Genomic DNA, 20,170 nt, shown 5'->3' on the forward strand with positions numbered 1-20,170 from the left:
CACAGGCAAGGTGCTGCAGCTGTGCAGAAACCACCAAAGCAACAAACCCAGACACAGCCAAACCCAAAACAGGCAAAGGAGGGGGGGCAGAAAAACTGTGACAGCCCTGCTGTGGGAGGAAAGGAGAGGGGAGGCAACACCAGAGAAAGCAGTGCTGCAGCAAAAGAATGCTGGCCAGCAGATGGGGAGAGGTGATGCTGCCACTCTGCCAGGCTGAGAGCTCACCTGCAGTGCTGTGTCCAGTTCTGAGCACCCCAACACATGAAGGACATGCAAGATACATTATATAGAGATCACATCACACAAGATCACAGCAAGAAGGCTGCAAAATCCAAACCAAAATGGGCTAGAGAGAAAAGGGCTTGAGGGTACTGGAGGATGAGGAGCTGGGCAGCAGCCAGCAATGGGCACTGGCAGCACAGCCTTGGGCTGCCCTTGGCCTTCTGGGCTGCCAGTGCCCATTGCCAGAGCTGGAGAGAGGGGAGCCTGCCCCTCTGCTCTGCTGGGGAGACCTCACCTGTGTCCAGCTATGGGACCCCCAACACAAGAAGGACATGGGCCTGAGGGACTGGGTCCAGAGGAGGCCACAAAGATGATCAGAGGGCTGAAGGACCTCTGCTACAAGGACAGGCTGAGGGAGTTTGGGGCTGCTCAGCATGGAGAAGGCTCTGGGGAGATCTTAGAGCAGCCTTCCAGTACCTGAAGGGGACCTACAGGAAGGCTGGGGAGGGACTGCTCAGAAGGGATTGTAGTGACAGGACAAGGGGCAGTGGTTTGGAACTGGAGCAGGGTGAATTCAGGTTGGACATTAGGAGGAGGTTCTGCACCATGAGAGTGGTGAAATACTGAACAGGCTGCCCAGGGAGGTGGTTGAGGCTCCATCCCTGGAGACACTCAAGGTCAAACCTGATGTGGCCCTGGGCAACCTGCTCTAGTGGAGATGTCCCTGCTGACTGCGGGGGGGTTTGGACAAGATGACCTCTGAGGGTCCTTCCAACCCAGGGCAATCTGTCATTCTGTGATCTTGAAGAGAAAAGGTACAGGAAAAGGCTAAGGATGCAGAAGGAGAAAGATGTGGATCAACTGAACAGGGAGGAATGGACAGGCCCAGTGGCTGGGCAGGGCCAAGAGCCCTGCCTTGTGAGCCCTTCAGGGCACTGACTGCAGGCAAGAAGGGGAATAAATGAGCCCTGCTTGCTTTCCTCCAGGCTCTGAGCAGTGGCCAAATGGGAGAAGCTTGGAAATCCCCTTCACTGCTGCCCCAGGAGTGCTGTGACTGCACTGGAATTGCTCCCTGGAGCCATGGCTGTATTTAAAGTCACCAGGAGCCAGACTCCTGGAATCCACACACTGGTATTATCAGCCAAGAGCAAGAGGGACAGCTTGAGCACAGGCATGGTGATGACAGCTGCCAGCCTCTCAGCCACCCTGTCACAAAACCCCTCTCAGCACTTCCCATAACTGCAGCTGGCCAGGGCCAGTCAGAGCACAGCACCTCATGGAAAAAGAGGGGTGAGCTAAGGACAGGCCAAAGAGGCCACAGGCAATGGTGTCCTGAAGCTCCTCAGCCCACCAGCAGACAGCTCCAGCTTCACCAGGGTCTGAGTGCTCTGACAAAGCAAGAAAGCCACCAGTGTGAGGGGAGTACCAGCTCTGTCTTCAGGTCTTCCACTGCACTCCTCTCCTTCTGCAGCTCTTGCCTCAGGCTTGTCAGTTTCTGCTCTGCCCCCTCCCGAAGGCTGAGCTCTTCATCGTACTTTGCTTTGAGATCTAAGGAGGAGGAAGTTGGACAAAGGATACCTGTGAGATGAAACCTGTCGTTCCAGGGGGAGCTGAGCAACTGCTGGCTGGCAGAGGCTGCAGCAGCAGAGAGCAGGGCTGATGGGAGGCCACTTACCCACGATCTCTGTGGCCAGCTGGGCTGCCTTTTGCTCAAACAAGTCTTTCATTTGCTTGATGTTGAAGTTTTCTACTTGGACCTCTTCCAGCTGCCGTTCCAGTGACTCTGTTTCCACAAACACAACAGCATTCTGTGCTTTAGCACTGCCAGGACAATGCAGTTGCTCCCACCCAGGGCAAAGCAGAGCAGGAAACTAACCCAAATTCCCAAGCAGCCCAGCACAGGGAGCAGCTTCCCTGGGGTTAAATACCCACAAGCATGATGCTGAAACCTGTTGAGTGCTCTCCAGGACTAAGTCCCTGTTATTTTTCACCAGGCATAAAGAGCCCTTGAGATCCCTGCCACATGCTGCTGAAACCCAAGCCTTCAGTTCTGATTAAAAGCTCTTTAATCATCAGCACTCAGATATGCTTTCAAACCAGAGCAGAGCAGATTTAGATTGGAGGTGAGGAACAAGTTCTGCACCAGGAGGCTGCTGGAACACTGCAACAGGTTGCCCAGGGAGGTGGTTGAGGCCCCATCCCTGGAGATAGTCAAGGTCAGGCTCAATAAGGCTCTGAGCAACCTGATCCAGTGGAGGATATCCGTGCTGCCTGCAGGGGAGGTGGACTGGATGACCTTTGGAGGTGCTTTCCAGCCCATAACCATCTCTGATTCCATGCTAATCACATCAGTCAGATATGCCCAGGCAGGCTGTGGCTGTCCCCTCCCTGGAGGTGCTCAAGGCCAGGCTGGATGAGGCCTTGAGCAAGCTGGGCTGGTGGGAGGGGTCCCTGCCCATAGCAGGGGGTTGGGACTGGCTGATCCTGAAGCTCCCTTCCAACCCAACCCAACCCACCCTGTGACTCTCTGTGCTGTGACTCTGTGTTATGCACACACCATGCAGGGCCAACACTGCTGGCTGCAAACTGAAACCAAACAAAAATGGGGAAGGGAAAAGCAACACAAATATCACTCCTTGGGGTTCACTTTGCTAGCAAGGAGAACAGAACAGCACTACAGAGAAGCAGCCCTGGCAGATGTCGCAGTTTAAATAGCAACAATCAGAGTCCTTCTCAGCAACAGCCTTGCACTGAGGCCTTGAACACATGAAATGATTAAAAACATGCCCAAAGGTACCCCTGAAAACTGCTTTCATTCTGTCAAGCTTCTGGAATATTGGCCCAGACTGCAGCCACCAGAAGCACTTGGAACAAGCTCTCCCCCTCCCACCCCCAATCGTTTACCGTTCCAGCTTTCCAGGTGTTTTAATGTACCAAAAGTGCTCTCTCCTGAGCTAAAAGCCACCCTGACAAACACAGTCAGGAACTGCAGGGGGGCAGGAATGACTACAATGGAAAGTTAATCACCTGTGGATGTAGTCGTTGACAATCCATCAGACTTGGAATCCTGAAGAGAGCAGAAGAAATGCAGCATTAGACAGGGCAGAAGGAAGAGCTGCTGCTCCCAGAGCTCAGCCCCTTGGGGCAGAGAGAGGGAGACAAACTCTGCTGTGCTCAAGTAGGGCCAACGGCTCTAGAAACCCCTGGTTCCCAACAGCGGTGTCAGGAACAGTCCCTTCCCGGGAGGTGCTCAGGGCCAGGCTGCAGGAGGCCTTCAGCAACCTGGGCTGGGGGCAGGTGTCCCTGCCCATGGCAGGGGGGTGGGACTGGATGACCTTAGAGGAGCTTCCAGCCAGCACTGCACTCACTCTGGGAGGGAAAAGAGAGCTTCCAGCCAGCACTCTGGGAAGGAATTCTGCCAGGAGGCAGTGTCTGAGGTTTGCAACCACCCAGCATCTCCAGCAGCTCATAGGAGAAGAGCTGAGAGGCTCCTTGGGCCACAACACACCACAACCTGCCCTGCCTTGTTAGTTCAGGTCAGCTGGTGTGAAAGCAGCACTGCTGTTCTCCACAAGCTCTCCACCAGCCAGACCCCCCCTGCCCAACCACCACATTTGGCTGACTTCTTGAATAAACTGAGTTCCTTTACTAAGGCAATGAGTTTGGTTGGGTTTGGTAAACTGAGTTCTGAATAAGCCAAGCAGAAGGAAAGGTCTGAGCTGAACCTGCAGTGTCTGGAAGGATCATCTGTCCAGGGAGGTGGTGGAGGCCCCATCCCTGGAGATACTCAAGGTCAGGCTCTGGGCAACCTGCTGTAGTGGGGGCTGGCCCTGCCTAGTGCAGAGGGGGTTGGAGTGGATGACCTTTGGAGGTCCCTGCCAACCCAGCCCACCCTGTGAGCCTCTGCTCTGACCTTCAGCTGTACAGACAGAGGTAATTGTGGAGAGGGAAGTGGCTTTGTTTCCAGGAGCATGGCAAGAGTCACAGTATGGAACTAACTCAATCAGGCCACGTGCCTTACAGACAGGTTCTACTCCTCACTGGCACTGCTGCTGGGAAACCTGCTGCAAGTATTTTAAAGCAATTACTTGCTGCCGCTGCCCCTGCAATTTCTCTAGCTCCTTCTTCAGCTCTTCTGAATACCACCTCTCCTCCTGGGGGGGGAAAAACACAGGAGATGGGGGAGAGAGGACTTGAGATCTGGTGGAACAGGCTGCCAACTGAGACAGAGGAGCAAGGGTGAGTAAAAGACATTTCCAACCTTCAGTGAAGCTTGCAAGTCCTGGACCTCCTGGCGGAGCAGCGACACTTCGTCCCTGGGCGAAGCCATCCACAGAGCAGGGAGAATGAACACAGAGTGGTTAGCTTGGGCCACCTGCACCTCAGGGTGCAGCTGAAGTGACTGCAGTGGTAGCCAGGGACCACCTCAAGAGAACTGACAGCATTAGAAACTCTGCCTCTGGGATTTGGTTGAAACTTGGAACAAACCACAGGATGGGAAGGGTTGGAAAGGACCTCAAAAGATCACCCAGACCAAGCCCCCTGCCAGGGCAGGGCACACAGAGCACAGCCAGAAGGGGCTGGAAAGGCTCCAGAGGAGACTCCACAATCTCTCTGGGCAGCTCAGCACCCTCACAGGGACAAAGGTTTCCCTCCTCTTCCCCTGGCACCTCCTCTGCTCCAGCTGCCCCCAGTGCCTCTTGTGCTGTGCTTGGCCATCCCTGAGCAGAGCCTGGCTCCAGCCCTGCACATCTTCATCCCCAGCACTGAGGGCAGCCCTCAGGCTCCTCTGCTCCCAGCCCCAGCTCCCTCAGCTGTGCTCACAGGAGATGTTCCACTGCCTGCAGCAGCTCTCTGCCTCTGGGCTGGACTCTTCCAAGCAGTTCCCTGAGGTCCTTCCTGAAGTGAGGGGCCCAGAACTGAACACAATATTCCAGATGTGGCCTCAGCAGGGCAGAGTAGAGAGGAAGGAGAAATTCTTTCCAGTGAGGGTGGTGAGACCCTGGCACAGGCTGCCCAGGGAGGCTGTGGCTGTCCCCTCCCTGGAGGTGTTCAAGGCCAGGCTGGATGAGGCCCTGAGCAGCCTGGGCTGGTGGGAGGTGTCCCTGCCCATGGCAGGGGGGATGGAAGTGGATGATCTTTGAGGTCCCTTCCAACCCAAACCATTGCTCTATGACTCAATCACTCTTGCAGAGTCATGTTGGAATACTCAAAGGAAACTCCTAAGACAAAGCCTCCCAAAGCAGCAGAGGCAAACTACTCAGTGAAAGTCTTCCAGAGTGAGGCTGAGGTTATCAGCTCTTGCCCCACACCACTGCTCTCAAAACAGCCTGGCAGGTTCCCTGGGAATGAATTCAAGGGGAGAGGTTTGACCAAAGAGCTAAATAAAGGAGAGGAGGTGTCTGAAGCATGGAGTCTCTGGAACACAGAAGGAAAAGGAATGGCACAGGGAAGTGTCAGACTTGCACATCATTAGGCAATGTGGGAACCTTCTGAGGCAGATACTGATGTTACAATCACCCAGCAAGAACCCCAACTACCCACAGACAAACTCAGGATCCTTCCCTGCCCTCAGGGTTGTTCTCCCCCACCCTCTAGGGCGAAACGGAAACCAGGGAGACCCTGTTCAGTTTTTCCCTGCCACACTCCTGAAAAGCTCTCCAGTGTCTACCACTGCCCTGCCAGCTGCATGGGAAAGTGATTTAACAGGCAGGAAACAGATGGATCTGATCTGCCTCTCCTGGCAGAGCACTGCCAGCCAATGGAAGCTCCTACCTGCAGCTGGAAATGGGGCATGAACAGTTAAGGACCTTGACTACACCATTAAGTGCTCAAATGCATCCAGCCCCCAGTGGGATGAGAAGCAGCTCAACACTGACACAAAAGCACAAAGGAGTCCTGCTGCACCTTTCTGGTGAGAGATGACCTTCTCCTCCATGACTTGACTCAATGCCAGAGTTATGGACTGCTTCATAGTGCTTGAACAGCTCCTCAGCTGATCCATGAGACTTCATACAGAGAGGACAAATAAAGCCCTGGTATAAAAAAGAGGGAAGAAAGACAAGACAAACCCCAAGAGATGAGAAGCAAAAACTTTGCTGATTGGTTTGCTTTCTTCAATCTTATTCTGACACAGAGCTCTGCTTGCACATCTGAAAGGGAGCAAGCACCAGGGTTACCATTCAGACCAACCAGCTCAGGCTCTGCTAAGACTTTTGGCAATTACATAGCTACAAACAGCCAGCAACAGCCACACTGCATCAGTGCTGCCTGCCTTGCCCTGGAGGCTCCTGCTTTGGCACTGGGGTGGGACTCAATGATCTCCAGAGGTCCCTTCCAACCCCTACCATTCCATGGCTCCATGACTTGGAGCTAGTTCTGCCCTCTAACAGTTAAGATTTACTTTCAGGCCTGATAAAGCCAAGCTCCTCAGTGCTCTCCTCTCTCCCACAAGGCAGATGAGGTAAATGACTCCTTTCAGGCACCATCAGTCTTGGCACGACTCATGAATGCAGGATTCCTTGGGAAGGACACCAGTAAGCTCAAAGCCACCCTGGCAGGCAGCCCACTGCTGGCTCCTGTCCAGCTTCTGCCCCACCAGCACCCCCAAGTCCTTCTCTGCAGGGCTGCTCTCAATCTCATCACCCCCAGCCTGGGTTGGTGTAGAGGATTGCCCTGACCCACAGGACCTTGCACTTTGCCTTACTGAGCCTCAGGAGCTTCTCCACAGCCCAGCTCTGCAGCCTGTCAAGGTCCCTCTGGCTGCCATTCCATCCCTCAGACTTACCAGCCCCAGCACTCAGCTTGGCACCCTCTGCAAGCTTGCTGAGTGAGGAATCAGAGACTGGTTTGATCTGACTTAAGGAACAGAGAATCCACTGGATCAGAACTTCTAATTCAGGGCACATTTGTAGTCTTGTGGATTGTGACAGAATGGAAGTCTTACTCATCACCAGTAACAAAACCAGAAGAGAACTAAAGGAGAAATTATGGTCTGTTCTGCTCAGGAAGAACCCAGCTTCATTTCTGGGAAGGCTCTGAAACTGCAGCCTGGGATAAAATGATCTTCTGGACCTAAAGGAAGAAAGTCTCTCACTGCAGTTTAAGTACCCCCAAAACTGGAGAGGTCTCCTGGTCTTAATTACATAAACCATGACCCTTTAACCTGCTTTTGTAGTGAGCAAACAGAGTTGGTACCAGAGGACACCACTGGCACCTTACTGCTCATGCAAACAGGGAGAAGAGGTTTGGGTGGTGAAAGGCATGGAACATATGCCAGCTGGATCTTCCTTTGGATGTCTTCCTCAGCTCCACTCTGACCCTGCTCTGCCTCAGCTTCAAACCATTCCCCCTTGGCCTGGCTCCAGGCACCCTCAGCAAAAGTCTCTCTGCAGCCTTCAAATAACTCCAGGATAATCTCAACCCCTCCTCCAGGGTAATCAGAGTACTGATGGGCTTCATCAGCTTCCCATCATCTCAATATTCCCCAACCTCTGCTGGTCTGTGGGGCTGCTCTTGCCCAGCTGCATGACTCTACCCTTGTCCTTGTTGGATTTCATGCAGTTTCTCCCTGCCCATCCCTCCAGCCTGCCCAGGTCTGGCTGAAGGGCAGCACAGCCTGAGGGGTGTCAGCCACATCTCTCCTCAGGCTGATTCTGGTGTGAGGTAAATCAAGGAATGCCACAGCCTCCTCGAGGAGGAAATCCCAGCAAAAGCTGTCCCAAAAGCCCACAGCAGTGACTGCCAAGCCTCCCAATGCCACAGCTCCTGTGAGACACAGCTGCAAAGCAGGGAGCAAGGCAGAGTCACTCTCCTCCTGAAGGCACACCCTGGAACCAGGCACAGGAGATCCAATCCTGCTTCAGCAAGGGATCAAAAGGAGCAATCAAAGAAGCTGCCACCCAAGCCAGGAGGGAGAGAGCTGTGCTCATGTCAAGCAGCCCAGCACCAAAGGCAGTCAAACAAAGTAAACAAAACCCACAGTGACAGCTGGGAGGTCACGAAGCTCCTGTCTTCCTCCTGTGCCAGTGTGCTCATTCTGGTAATGCTCAGACAGATCAGAGGCAGTTACACACACTTGCATACACAGTGGACAGATGAAGCCCTGTGAAATGTACATTTGGGGTTAAGAAACTCATCAGAAAGCAGGCAACAGAAAAGCAGGTTTGGAGTCAAACTCTGCCCCAGCTCTCAGGCTGCAAGCTCTCCACAAAGGCAAAGCCAGGTGTCCCTTGGGAAAGGCTTTCCAAAGCACTTACCAGCTCCAGGGAGAAGGCTAGGAGGAGGAGTTGGGAACAAGGAGGAGGAGTGAGGAACATGAAGGAAGAGTTTATGAAGGAACAGTTATGAACAAGAAGAGCTATGAACAAGAGGGAACAGGTATGAACAAGAAGAGAGAGTTATAAACAAGAAGAAGGAGTTATGAACATGAAAATGGAACAGTTATGAACACAAAAATAAGCCAATCTAAACCCCACTTTCACAGCCAGCAGCATGCTGCACACTACTGTTGTTCCTTCCAGACTCTGTTGGTGCTCCCTTCATGTGACACAGACATCAGCTCCAGAAGCTGTGAATGAACATCAGGCATCAGGTCAGATCTGCTGAGACCCCACCTGGAGTACTCTGTGCCACCATGAGACCCCCAGCCCAAGAAGGACATGGGCCTGGTGGACTGGGTCCAGAGCAGACCACGAAGGTGATCAGAGGGCTGGAGAACCTCTCTAATGAGGACAGGCTGAGAGAATTGGGAATGTTCAACCTGGGGAAGAGAAGACTCCAGGGAGACCTTAGAGCAGCCTTCCAGTACCTGAAGGAGACATACAGGAAGGCTGGGGAGTGAGTGTTCAGAAGGGCCTGTGGGGATAGGATGAGAGGCAGTGGTTTGAAAATGAGGGTGGTGAAATCCTGGCACAGGCTGCCCAGGGCTGTGGTTGAGGCCCCATCCCTGGAGACATTCAAGGTCAGACTTGCTGTGGCCCTGGGCAGCCTGCTCCAGTTGGAGGTGTCCCTGCAGGGGGGTTGGACAAGAGGACCTTTGAGGCTCCCTTCCAACCTGATGCCACCTGTGAATCCTTCACATAGTTTCCCACAAGGCTGTCCAGATGTTTCACAGAGGGAGATAAGGGCAGTGTGGTGAGACTGCAGAAATGCTCCCAAGCAAAGCTGGCAGCAGCAGGAGGGGCTGAGGCAGCAGCACAACTCTGCACCCAGCTGGCATCCCTCAGGGAAAAGCAGGCACCTTCCTGGGTACAACTAACAAACAGATCCAAACCCAGCATGCTCACTAGAGAGCTGCCACAGCCTGCAGGCAAATCAGTTTCTGACAGACAACAGCAGCCCTGGAGGGGTTCAAGGCCAGGCTGGATGAGGCCTTGAGCAAGCTGGGCTGCTGGGAGGTGTCCCTGCCCATGGCAGGCTTTGGAACTGGATGAGCTTGAACGTCTCTTGCCAGCCAAACCATTCTGTGATTCTAGAACAGCATGGAAGCAGAAAAGCCAAGTGGTAGCCAGTGGAACAGCTGTGGAATCACTGCCAGCCAGGAGACACTGCCACACTGCACGGCACCCACCGGCAGCGGCACGGCAGCCTCTGCTCTGACCCAGTTTTGAGTCAGCAGCAAGAAAAGCCAGGGGAGCAATACTGCAGGAACATCACCACTCTGAAACCTCCCTGGCTGCAGGGAGGCTTGGAGCTCCCTCCCAAGCCAAAGCACTCTGTGAGTCTGTGCCAAGACACTCTTGCCCCCCCTGCACGCAGGCACCTTGTGACACCCAGCAGCTGTACAGGCAGGGGCAGTGCCCTCAGGCTGACAGAGCTGTGCCCTTCCAGCCAAGCTATGGAAAGGAGCAGCTGCCCCACTGCACAGTTTTATGCCTTCTTTAACTCCTAGTTCAGGAGGTTTTAGGCTGCAATTCAAGAACATGTCTTTGCTTTCAGGGACAGAGTCAGTGGGCATGCAGAGGAGATGTGGGCTCCAGAATGCAAGGCCTGTATGACATGCAGCAAAATGTTAAGGAGAGATCATTCAGAAGGGAGATCAGGAGGAAATTCTTTCCAGTAAGGGTGGGGAGACCCTGGCACAGGTTGCCCAAGGAGGCTGTGGATGCCCCCTCTCTGGAGGTGTTCAAGGCCAGGCTGGATGAGGCCTTGAGCAGCCTGGGCTGGTGGGAGGTGTCCCTGCCCATGGCAGGGGGCTGGAACTGGATGGTCTTTAAGGTCCCTTCCAGCCCAACCCATTCTGTGATTCTAAAGTGGGGCTTGATGGGCCTAGAAGCAACCTGTTCTAGTTGGGATGTCCCAGCCTACTGCAGGAGTTGGGAGAAGATGACCTTTAGAGGTCCCTTCCAACCCACTGCCTGCTCTGACTCCACTGACTGTAGTAAGGCTTCCAGCAGCAAGCAGTGCCCAGATGGAAGGCAATCAGGAATTTAAATAGCACAGAGAAAGTTTCTGTTCTCTCTTATCACAGCAGACATGGAAGTGTTTGAATCATCACCCACTTTATTCAGTGTAAGAAAAGGGCACTTTGCTGCCTTGCATGCTGTAAGAGGAGTAATTAACCTTGCACTGCATTTGTATGCTAAGCCTGAAACATTTTCAAGCTAGGTAATCAGGCTCCATTAGCACAGAGCAGCTTCAGCAGCCGGCAGAGGAGGCTTCCATTTCTCAGAGTTAATATTTGACAGCACTGTAAAGCCAAAGCCATTGTAACAGGGGACTGAAGCAAGAGTAACAACTGCCTCTGCTGGTTCAGCACGGCATACAGCACGTCAACGGCCAGGCTTTAGGCTCCAGCACCAAGACCCCAAGATGTTTCCTGCTCCACAAGGAGGAGGCTGCCAGCACAGCTCAGCAGGAGCAGCAGGGGGGGAAAGGGAGCATGAGTGTGATAAACTGTTAGGCCTAGCTCTTCAGAGCTCTGATAAAAGATTCATTAACAAGGAAGCTGCTTGGAGCTCGTGTCTCACTGCTTTTCATTTCAATGATTCATCTCCAAGATGAGAGGAAGGATTGCTTGTGACCAGCCAGGCAGGCAAGCCCAGGAACAGACACAGCAGTGGCCTGGCCTTCCTTTGTTTAAAGAACTGCTTGGAAGGTAACATTCCTCTGTCTTCCCTCTATCTAAACAGGCCATGAGAAGTTCCTCCCAACAGCTTCATGGATCAGGGCAACAGCAGCCAAGGCCTGGAGCTGCGGTGCCAGGGGCAGGGTACGGTACCTCAGAGGAGCCTTCGTTGTTCAGGTCCACAGCATTCCCTGGGGCTGCAGAAGAATCAGAGTCTGAGCTCTGAGACCCTCCTCTGCCTGGAGTCTGAAAGAGAAGGGAGAGAAATCAGAGTCTGGGGAGTGCTCTGGCAGGGGGGATGGCCTCAGTGACCTCCAGGGTTACAGAACACTGGAGCAGGCTGCCCGGGGAGGCTGGGGAGTCTCCTCTGGAGACTGTCCAAAGCCACCTGGATGCATTCTGTGTGCCCTGCCCTGGGTGATGCTGCTCTGGCAGGGGGGTTGGACTGCATGATCTCCAGAGGTCCCTTCCAACCCCTCCCATTCTGTGAGTCTGTGAGACTGTAATTGACAAAGCAGAGCCCCTAGAATCATAGAACCATTCTGGCTAGCAGAGACCTTCAAGATCATAGAGTCCAACCCTCAACCCAGCACTGCCAGGTCACCACTAAACCATGGCCCTCAGCACATCTCCACTGCTTTGAAGCCCCTCCAGGGATGGGGACTCCCCCACTGCCCTGGGCAGCCTGCTCCTACACTTGAGAAGCCTGCTGGGGAAGGAAATGGGTCCTCACATCCAACACAACCCTGCACAAAGGATTCTCTACCTGCTGGAGCACAGAAGGATTTTCTCCCCAAGAGCAATGAAGTGAAGAAGCTGAGGCTCAGTTACATAATGTTCAGTGCCAGCCTTCATCCAAGGATCCATGCATCACACAGCAAGCAAACACCAGAAGCAAAGGCCAGGATTTCAAACCAGTTCCTCTCATGAAACAAAGAATTAGGCTAAACTCTGCCCTCATACAGAATCATTGAATTGTCTGGGTGGGAAAAGCTCTCTAAGATCATCCACTCCAACCAGCAACCCAACCCCACCATGGCCATCAAGCCATGGCCCCAAGAGCCGTGGCCACAGGGTTCTGGAACCCTGTCACTGCAGTCACAGCAGAAGCCATCACATGGTGTGGCTGACTACCAGCCAGAAATTACTGAAGAGCACCTGGGAAAATCCCTTTAACCTCTCAGCAAACAAGGTGCTGTCCTCAAAAAGGGGAAGCAGGGTTCCAAGCTAGGCTTTGAAGCTTAGTACAAACAGCTGGCACTTGCTGCTGAGTGGCAGGGAAAGGGAAGGAAGGCGAGGAGGAAAGAGGCAAAGGGAAGGAAGGTGAGGAGGAAAGAGGCAAAGGGAAGGAAGGCGAGGAGGAAAGAGGCAAAGGGAAGGAAGGTGAGGAGGAAAGAGGCAAAGGGAAGGAAGGTGAGGAGGAAAGAGGCAAAGGGAAGGAAGGCGAGGAGGAAAGAGGAGGTTAAGTAACTTTCAAGATCTGGAGAAACAGCCCAGAGCATCTACCTGCTGCTAACACAGGCCAGCAGGAAACAGACTGGGTTTGGATGAGGTCCTGAACAACCTGGGCTGGTGGGAGCTGTCCCTGCCCATGGCAGGGGGCTGGGACTGGATGAGCTTTAAGATCTCTTCCAACCCATTCTCTGTCTCTATGAACTGTGGTTGTAGAAACAATCTGCTAAACTTCAGCAACCTGCTCCCTGTGCTCTCTGCCAGCTAATGCACAGACATCTCCTTGCCAACAGGAAGGATGGCAATGGCTGGAGCTGGTTTGCTGTGAGGAACAGAAAATGATAGCATGAATGAGTTGAGCTCATGCCCCCACTGGATGGAGTGCAACCATGGACTGCTCCCAGCTTGCTTTGCAGAGCCATTGATCTGTGTCTAGCTGCACTCCACTCACTCATAATAACTCTTCTCAGCAGTTAGACATTCAGAATTAATTAAACCTTGGGAGAAAATATGTTAAGCCTCCAGAAAGTCTGAACAAATATGGATTTACAGAGTGTCCCCAGCACAGGCTGAAACACTACAGAACACTCCTGCTGTCCAAACACGTCAAGGTCCTGCAGCAGCAACAAACAAGACACGAGGATGAGGAGGCGAGAAGGAAGCCAAGCCCCTTGCCAGCAAACAGCAGAGGCCAGGCCAATGAAGAACAGCAAAGCTGCTTAGTTCTAAGGGAGTGTGGCATGATTCTGATTCAGCCTGGAAAAGAGAAGACTGAGAGGGGATCTTATTAATGTGTATGAACATCTGAAAGGCAGGAGATAAAAAGAGGGGCCCAGGCTCTTTCCAGTGGTGTCCTATGATAGGATAAGTGGCAACAGACACAAACTGGAAGACAAAGTCTCATCTCAAAGTGAGGAGAAACTTCTGGAGCAGGTTGCCAGAGAGGCTGTAGAGTCTCTTACCCTGGAGACTCTCAAGCCTCCATCTGTCCCATTCCTGTGGGACCTGCCCTGGGCGATCCTGCTTTGGCAGGGCAGCAGGAGACAATCTTCAGAGGTCCCTTCCAAGCCCTGCCATGCTGTGACTCCATAAATGAAAGGATTCCTGACCTCACAGGCAGAAAGCCTTCCTTTCCCATTGTGCCATCAGTCCCACAGAAGCAGACCTTGTACTCAGGAAGAGACACACCTGGTCCCTTCACCCCCACCTGGCAGGAGGGCATGAGCACAGCTGCAGTTCAGCACCCACCCAAGTAAACAAACCACCCAGGAGCCCTGCACCCATCAAGCCCAAAAGAAGATGACAGCTAAGGCAGGAGATGCCACACATCCCAGCAAAGTCAATAGCTCTGCTCCTGAGCTTGGTGTAAGGGAAAAGGAACCTGCATTACCCAAGCTAAAGAACAGCCTGCAAAGCCCTAAGCCCTCTTCTGCCTCTGGAGCACAAGATCCAAAGACCAAGCAGCTGAGTGAGAAGAGAGCACTAGGATCTCACCTACCCAGTACAGCCACTAACAGCTGGAGACAGTTAAACCATAGGCATAGAACCTTGCAACCGTTGGGGCTGGAGGAGAGCCTTGAGATCACCAAGTCCAAGCTCTCACCCGGAGCTCACAGCCCCACCACTGCTGCTGAGCCACTGCCACTCATCCACCTCCCTCAGCACCACATCCAGCTGGCTTTGAAATGCCTCCAGGGATGGGGACTCACTCCACCACCTCCCTGGGCAGCCTGGGACAGGCCCTGAGAAGCCTTTTTTGGGAAGAACTTTATCCAAGCATCCCAGCTGGACACAGGCTGGCACAACCTGAGCCCATTTCCTCTTGCAAGGGAGAAGAGGCCAACCCCCACCTCACCGCAGCCTCCTGTGAGGCAGCTGGAGAGGGCAATGAGGTCTCCCCTCAGACACAAAGAAGGAAGACAAAACCTCATGTGAACAGGATTCAACAGAGCAGTCCCTCACTGCAAAAGAGAAGCTCAAACCAAGCAGCCTGCCATTAGCCTCCAGGTTTTGCTGGGGTTTTTGGCCAGTCTTGCTCTCCTGCAAATAGGAGCAGCAAGCTTTGCTTTCACAGACCAGAGACTACAGCCACTGCCCCACCAGCAGGTGAAGCAGAGAGGGGCCACAAGGGACACAAAGCACCTTCAGAGGTGAAGACAGCTAAAAGAAAAGACATCTCCCTCAAGAATGTGCTGCCAGAAATCAAAGTGTCTGAGCAGGAAGGCTGTGAGCTGGACGCTGCACACAGATGCCTTTGGCAGGTACCTTTGTCTGGAGCAGCACAACAAACACTGCATGGAACAGGAAAGTGGCAAAGAGGGAATGAAAGGTGGGGAGAGAGGACAGTGCAGAGGAGCAGAGCAGGTGGGACCCCAAGGTGTCACACTGAAAACAGAGCATGCAGGGAAAGCACCTAAACCAAGGACCCAGCTGAAGACAGCCTGGAAAAGAGAAGGCTGCAGGGAGACCTCAGAGCAGCCTCCCAGTGCCTGAAAGAGGCCTACAAAAATGCTGGGGAGGGACTTTACAAGGTCTTGCAGTGACAGGATGAGAGGGGATGGATTGAAGCTTGAGGATGGGAGATTGAGACTGGAGATTAGGAAGAAACTCTTCAGAGTGAGGCTGGGGAGACTCTGGCCCAGGCTGCCCAGGGAGGCTGTGGCTGCCTCCTGCCTGGGGGTGTCCAAGGCCAGGCTGGATGAGGCCAGGCTGGACTGGCAAAGGTGTCCCTGCCCACGGCAGGGGGTTGGAGCCATCTTTAAGGTCTCCTCCAACCCAAAGCATTCTTTGAATCTGAAGTTTTTCTGACCCAAGGCTCACTGAAAACTCCAGAATACATCAGAGTCCTTTCCCACACTTTGGCAGCCACAGCTTGCAGGTCACAAAGGTCTGCATGAGGCTGTGCACACAGCCCCTGTGCCTCTGCAGAAGAGCCAAGGCTCTTGGACTGTGAGGTGGATTTTTAGAGCCATCGGTTTTTGTAGCAATTCAAAGCTTAGCACCTTTCTCTTCTTTAGTTTTGGGGGCAGGAAGGATTCTGTTCCACCCTTGCTGGCAATCAGCTCTGCTGGACTCCTGTAACTCCCAGGACCCCCTGGGCAACAGCCATTCCTTTAAACTTTCCAGAGAAGATTTCCTACAACACAAAAACTTCTGCACTGACTTGAGGTTTTGGGAGGAAGTCTCCAGCTGAGCTAATATTTAGGGGCAAATTTCCTCTGGCACTCCTTCAAGCTTTTTCTGCCCCCCTCCTCTCTCAGAGCAGCTTTCCTTGCCTCAGAATCAATAAACACCCAGCCAAATGCTGCCAATACTTAATGAGGGTCCGGACTAAGTTTCCCATCCAGCTTCAGGAAGGAAGTTCTCTCCCTGTAAACAACCAAACTCCAAACAGCCCAAGAGCAATCTTCACCTGCTCCAGGACTGAAAAACAATCCCAGGCACGCTTTATGCCAAAAACAAAGCCATCAGCGTGCACGCCCAGGGTGCTGCCTTCCCCTTTTAGCAGCCTGCTCGCCCAGCAGATGAGGTCAGCAGGCTACGCTCCCGATGAAGCCCCAGATCCCAGCGAGGGGTCACACAGGCAGCACGCTCCCGAAGAAACACTTGACAGGCTGCTGGCTCCTCCTCTACCCGTGAGCTCCTTCTGCATGACACCGAGACCGCTGCCGTGGGCTCCGGAGCGCTGCCTTCCCACCGCCTGCGTGACTCAACCCTTTTTCTCCCCCCGGCGCATCCTCCAGCCAAGAGCCAGCGACCGAGGACTCCCCGGGCCCCGAGCCAGCGACTCCCTGACAGCTTTCACCAGCGAACTGCAAGCGGAGAAACGGCAGGGTCTGGGAGAGCCAGGAGGATTTCATCAACGACCGCCACAACTCGAGCTCCCCGCAGCAGGCAGCGCTGCCGGAAAAGCCGGTTCCTAAAATGAGGGAGGCGAGCAGCCGGTGGCTGCGGGGCCCGTTCCCGGCGCCAGGAGCCTGCTGTGCCCTGCTGACCCCCGGAGAAAGAGCGGCGGGTCCCCCCCTCGGGGGCTCTCCCCCGGCCGCTGTCCTGGGCGCGGGCGGCCGCGGCGCCGAGCGAAGGCGGCGGGCGGAGACACCGGCGCTGCGGAAGGGAACGGAAGGGAACGGAAGGGAACGGAACCACGCCGGGGCAGGGCCACCCCCCGCCCCACCGGCAGCAGCGGACCGCCCCCTGGCCGGGCGGCGGGACCCCCCCCGCTCCCCGGCACCTCCGGCCCAGCCCCGCGGCGTGGGGCTGCGCGGGGCCGTCCCGTCCCGTCCCGTCCCGTCCGCGGCGGGCCCGAGCGTGGCGGCGGACGAGCCCACGGCCTCGGCGGGCCTCTCCCTGCCCTCGCCTGCCCCGCGGGGCGAGCCCGGCCCCGGGAAGCGGCCCCGCCGCGCCCGCCTTACCCGCTGCAGAATGCGCCGGAGCATGGTGGCGGAGCCCGGATGCCAGCGGGCGGCCGCGGCCAGGCCGAGCGAGCAGCCGCGGGGCCCCCAGGCAGCGCCGCCCCCGCCCCGCAGGAGCCCGGCGCGGCCCCGCTCGCCCCGTGACAGCCGCCGGGGAGGCGGCACCGCGCCGCTCCGCCCCGGGGAGGGACCAGCCCGCGCCGACCGCCGGCCGGCCAAGGGGAAGTCAGCCAGGGAGGCCGCAGGTTGCCCGGCAGGAGGATGCTGGGCCGGCCGCGGCTGCCTTTCAGGCCGGGGTGGCCGCGGCGGCTGCTGCCCGGGGGCTGCGCTCTGCTCCCCGGGGGCTGCTTGCTGCTCCCCGCTCCCCGCGGGCTGCTCCGGGGGCCCAGGCCAGGGCTGCTCTCCGCCGCGCCAAGCCCAGCACCGCAGCTCTCGGTGCGCCGCCGCCTCTCTGCCGAGGGCAGGGGCAGAAGGAAGGGGGGACGGCGGTGTGGACCCCCCGGCCTTCGCCGCCCGGGTCAGGGAGGGTTGCTGACGGCTGCCCAGCCCCAACCGTTCGGCGCCGCTCCCGCAGCGGCTGCCCCAGGCGCTGCCGGCTGCAGCCCCCCCTCGCGTTTCCCTGCTGCAGGCCAGGGGAAGGCAACAAACTGCAGCTGGGACTCGCAGCTGAGGGCTGGCTGCGTGAGGCAGCGGCAGCGCCGAGCCTGTCGGTCCTGCAGGGCTGCAAGCACTGAGGCAGCGCTCCCTGAAGGAGGGTGGTTGAAGCAAACTGGCTTGCACAATTCACTGGAAATTTCATTCTGAAGGACCGGGTGCTTCATTGAGGCCCTGAACTGAAAAGGTGACCTTGTGGTGTGAGCCGTGAGGTGGTCTTTGAATGCCAGAGAAGAGCGTTCTGCTCAGAAAACCCCACCTGCTTTCCAAAGCAATACAAAGCACAGCCTCACAACAGCAGTTCAGCCAAGCAAGGAGCTGTGTCTGTACGTGCTGAGGCAAAAATCCACGGGAGATGCAGCAGGAGAGTTCAGTGGCCAGCAGATTGAGAGGTGATTCTGTCCCTCTGCTCTGCTGAGACCCTGCCTGGGGTCCTGTGTCCAGCTAGGGGACCCCCAAGACAAGAAGGACACAGAGCTGATGGAGCAGGTCCAGAGGAGGGACATGAAGATGACCAGAGGACAGGCTGAGAGAGTTAGGGTTGTTCAGCCCAACAGTTCCTCAGTTCCTCACTTGAGGTACTGAAGAGATTGCCCTGAGCACCAGTGCTGCATGTGTGGGTGAGTGTGGTCTTCAGCTTCTTTAGACCTGTCCTGACTGTGTGAGAAAGCTGTAAGGGAGAGCTGAGAGCAGGAGGCCGGATCCTGCGCTACAGAGAGGCTCTGCCAAGGCGGTGCAGTGCCTCGCGTGAGTGACCAGCACGGGCGCTCGTTAAGGCTGCAGGGGCAGCGCTGACAGCAGAGCTCTGAGCAGGAGCTCAGAGTCATGACTCCCCTCTACTGCTGCAGAGCATGAACGTTGTGGAGGTTGTAAAGCTACCCCCAGGTAACTCAAAGACAAAACTAACAGAATCATAGATTGCTAGGATGGGTTGGGGTGGAAGGGACCTTAAAAATCATCCAGCTCCAACCCCCTGCCATGGGCAGGGACCCCTCCCACCAGCCCAGGCTGCTCAGGGCCTCATCCAGCCTGGCCTTGAACACCTCCAGGGAGGGAGCATCCACAGCCTCCCTGGGCAGCCTGTGCCAGAGTCTCCCCAGCCTCACTGGGAAGACTTTCTTCCTCATCTGCAGTCTCCATCTGCCCTCCTCCAGCTTCAATCCATTCTCTCTATTAACAACAAAAAATGGCTCCAGTCAGACTTTTATCCACTCACCCCAAGGCTGAGTCACTGTGTGCCATGGGGCTTAGCTGGAGTGGCACTGGAACTAGAGAAAGCCCAGGAGCATGCAAGAGAACTTAAGTCATAAATATGTATGAGACCATGTGAAAAATAAACCTGATCTGAATCTGACCAAAATCTGAGCAGATCTGCCCCTGAGTCCCACAGAGCACTCTCCCCCAAACGCCTCCGAGCAGCCATGACTCTGCAGAGAGCTGAAAGCCTGCCACAAAACAAACACAGGCAAATTCCACCCTGAAGAGCTGTGGGGACACCACAGCCATTCTTACCCTGCTGCTCCAGAGATGTTAGCTCCTGCTGGCAGCTTTCCTAGGCACTTTCCAGTAAATCATAGAAATCATGGAATTGTTTGGGCTGGAAGAGACCTCTAAGATCACTGAGCCCAACCAGCAACCCAACCCCACCATGGCCCCCAAGTGCCATGGCCCCAAGTGCCATGGCCACAGGGTTCTGGAACACCTCCAGGCATGGGGACTCCACCACCTCCCTGGGCAGCCTCTGCCAGCCCCTGACCACTCTTGCACCAAAGAAAATTTTCCTCCTCTCCAACCTCACCCTCCCCTGGCACAATTTCAGGCCAGTTCCTCTCCTATCACCTGAGACTAGGGAGCAGAGCCCAGCCCTCAGCTCACTGCAGCCTCCTCTCAGGGAGCTGTAGAGAGCAATGAGCTCTCCCTCAGCCCCTTCCACACTGCACACCCCCAGCTCCCTCAGCTGCTCCTCCCCAGCCCTGTTCTCCAGACCCTTCCCCAGCTTGGTTGCCCTTCCCTGGACCTGCTCCAGCTCCTCAGTGTCCTTCTTGCAGTGAGGGGCACAAAGCTGAACCCAGGATTGAAGGTGTGGCCTCACCAGTGCCCAGTCCAGGGGCCCCCTCACTGCCCTATTTGAACCTTATTGTTGCTTACATGAAATTAATAACAACTTCTCCCAGCTTTGCATCACCTTCAGTCTGCTGACAGTAACCTCCTCAGAGGAGCCTGCCCCTTCCCAGCCTGCTCAGGTTTGCACAGCTCCACAGCTGGAGGCCTTCTTGGCACCCCCATGGTGCTGCAGTGCAGCGGTGTGAGGGCCTGGCCACCTGAAAGGCAATGCTGAGACTTCCTGCAGCCTCCTTCCTGC

General features: G+C 55.4%; 1 protein-coding gene across 2 annotated transcripts in view; it reads right to left on the reverse strand.

The window, feature by feature from the left end:
* The window catches only part of EEA1 (early endosome antigen 1), a 41,917-nt gene extending 24,662 nt beyond the window's left edge, over positions 1-17,255 (reverse strand). Inside the window, exons 1-9 of one of the 2 annotated variants that reach the window (XM_068142825.1) lie at positions 17,155-17,255; positions 11,444-11,536; positions 8,204-8,326; positions 6,130-6,257; positions 4,484-4,538; positions 4,311-4,376; positions 3,250-3,289; positions 1,898-2,005; positions 1,649-1,770 (exon numbers count right to left, since the gene is read on the reverse strand). In XM_068142825.1, coding sequence (XP_067998926.1) covers positions 1,649-1,770; positions 1,898-2,005; positions 3,250-3,289; positions 4,311-4,376; positions 4,484-4,538; positions 6,130-6,257; positions 8,204-8,326; positions 11,444-11,536; positions 17,155-17,178 — 759 coding nt within the window. In that variant the 5' untranslated portion in view covers positions 17,179-17,255. The remainder of the gene's footprint in view (positions 1-1,648; positions 1,771-1,897; positions 2,006-3,249; positions 3,290-4,310; positions 4,377-4,483; positions 4,539-6,129; positions 6,258-8,203; positions 8,327-11,443; positions 11,537-17,154) is intronic. The other variant, XM_068142826.1, reaches the window with a different exon arrangement.
* Positions 17,256-20,170: the final 2,915 nt, after the last annotated feature.

Source organism: Melanerpes formicivorus, unplaced genomic scaffold, assembly GCF_026170545.1.
Source record: "Melanerpes formicivorus ecotype bairdi unplaced genomic scaffold, bMelFor1.0.p_v2 SCAF_8, whole genome shotgun sequence".
NCBI lineage: Eukaryota > Metazoa > Chordata > Aves > Piciformes > Picidae > Melanerpes > Melanerpes formicivorus.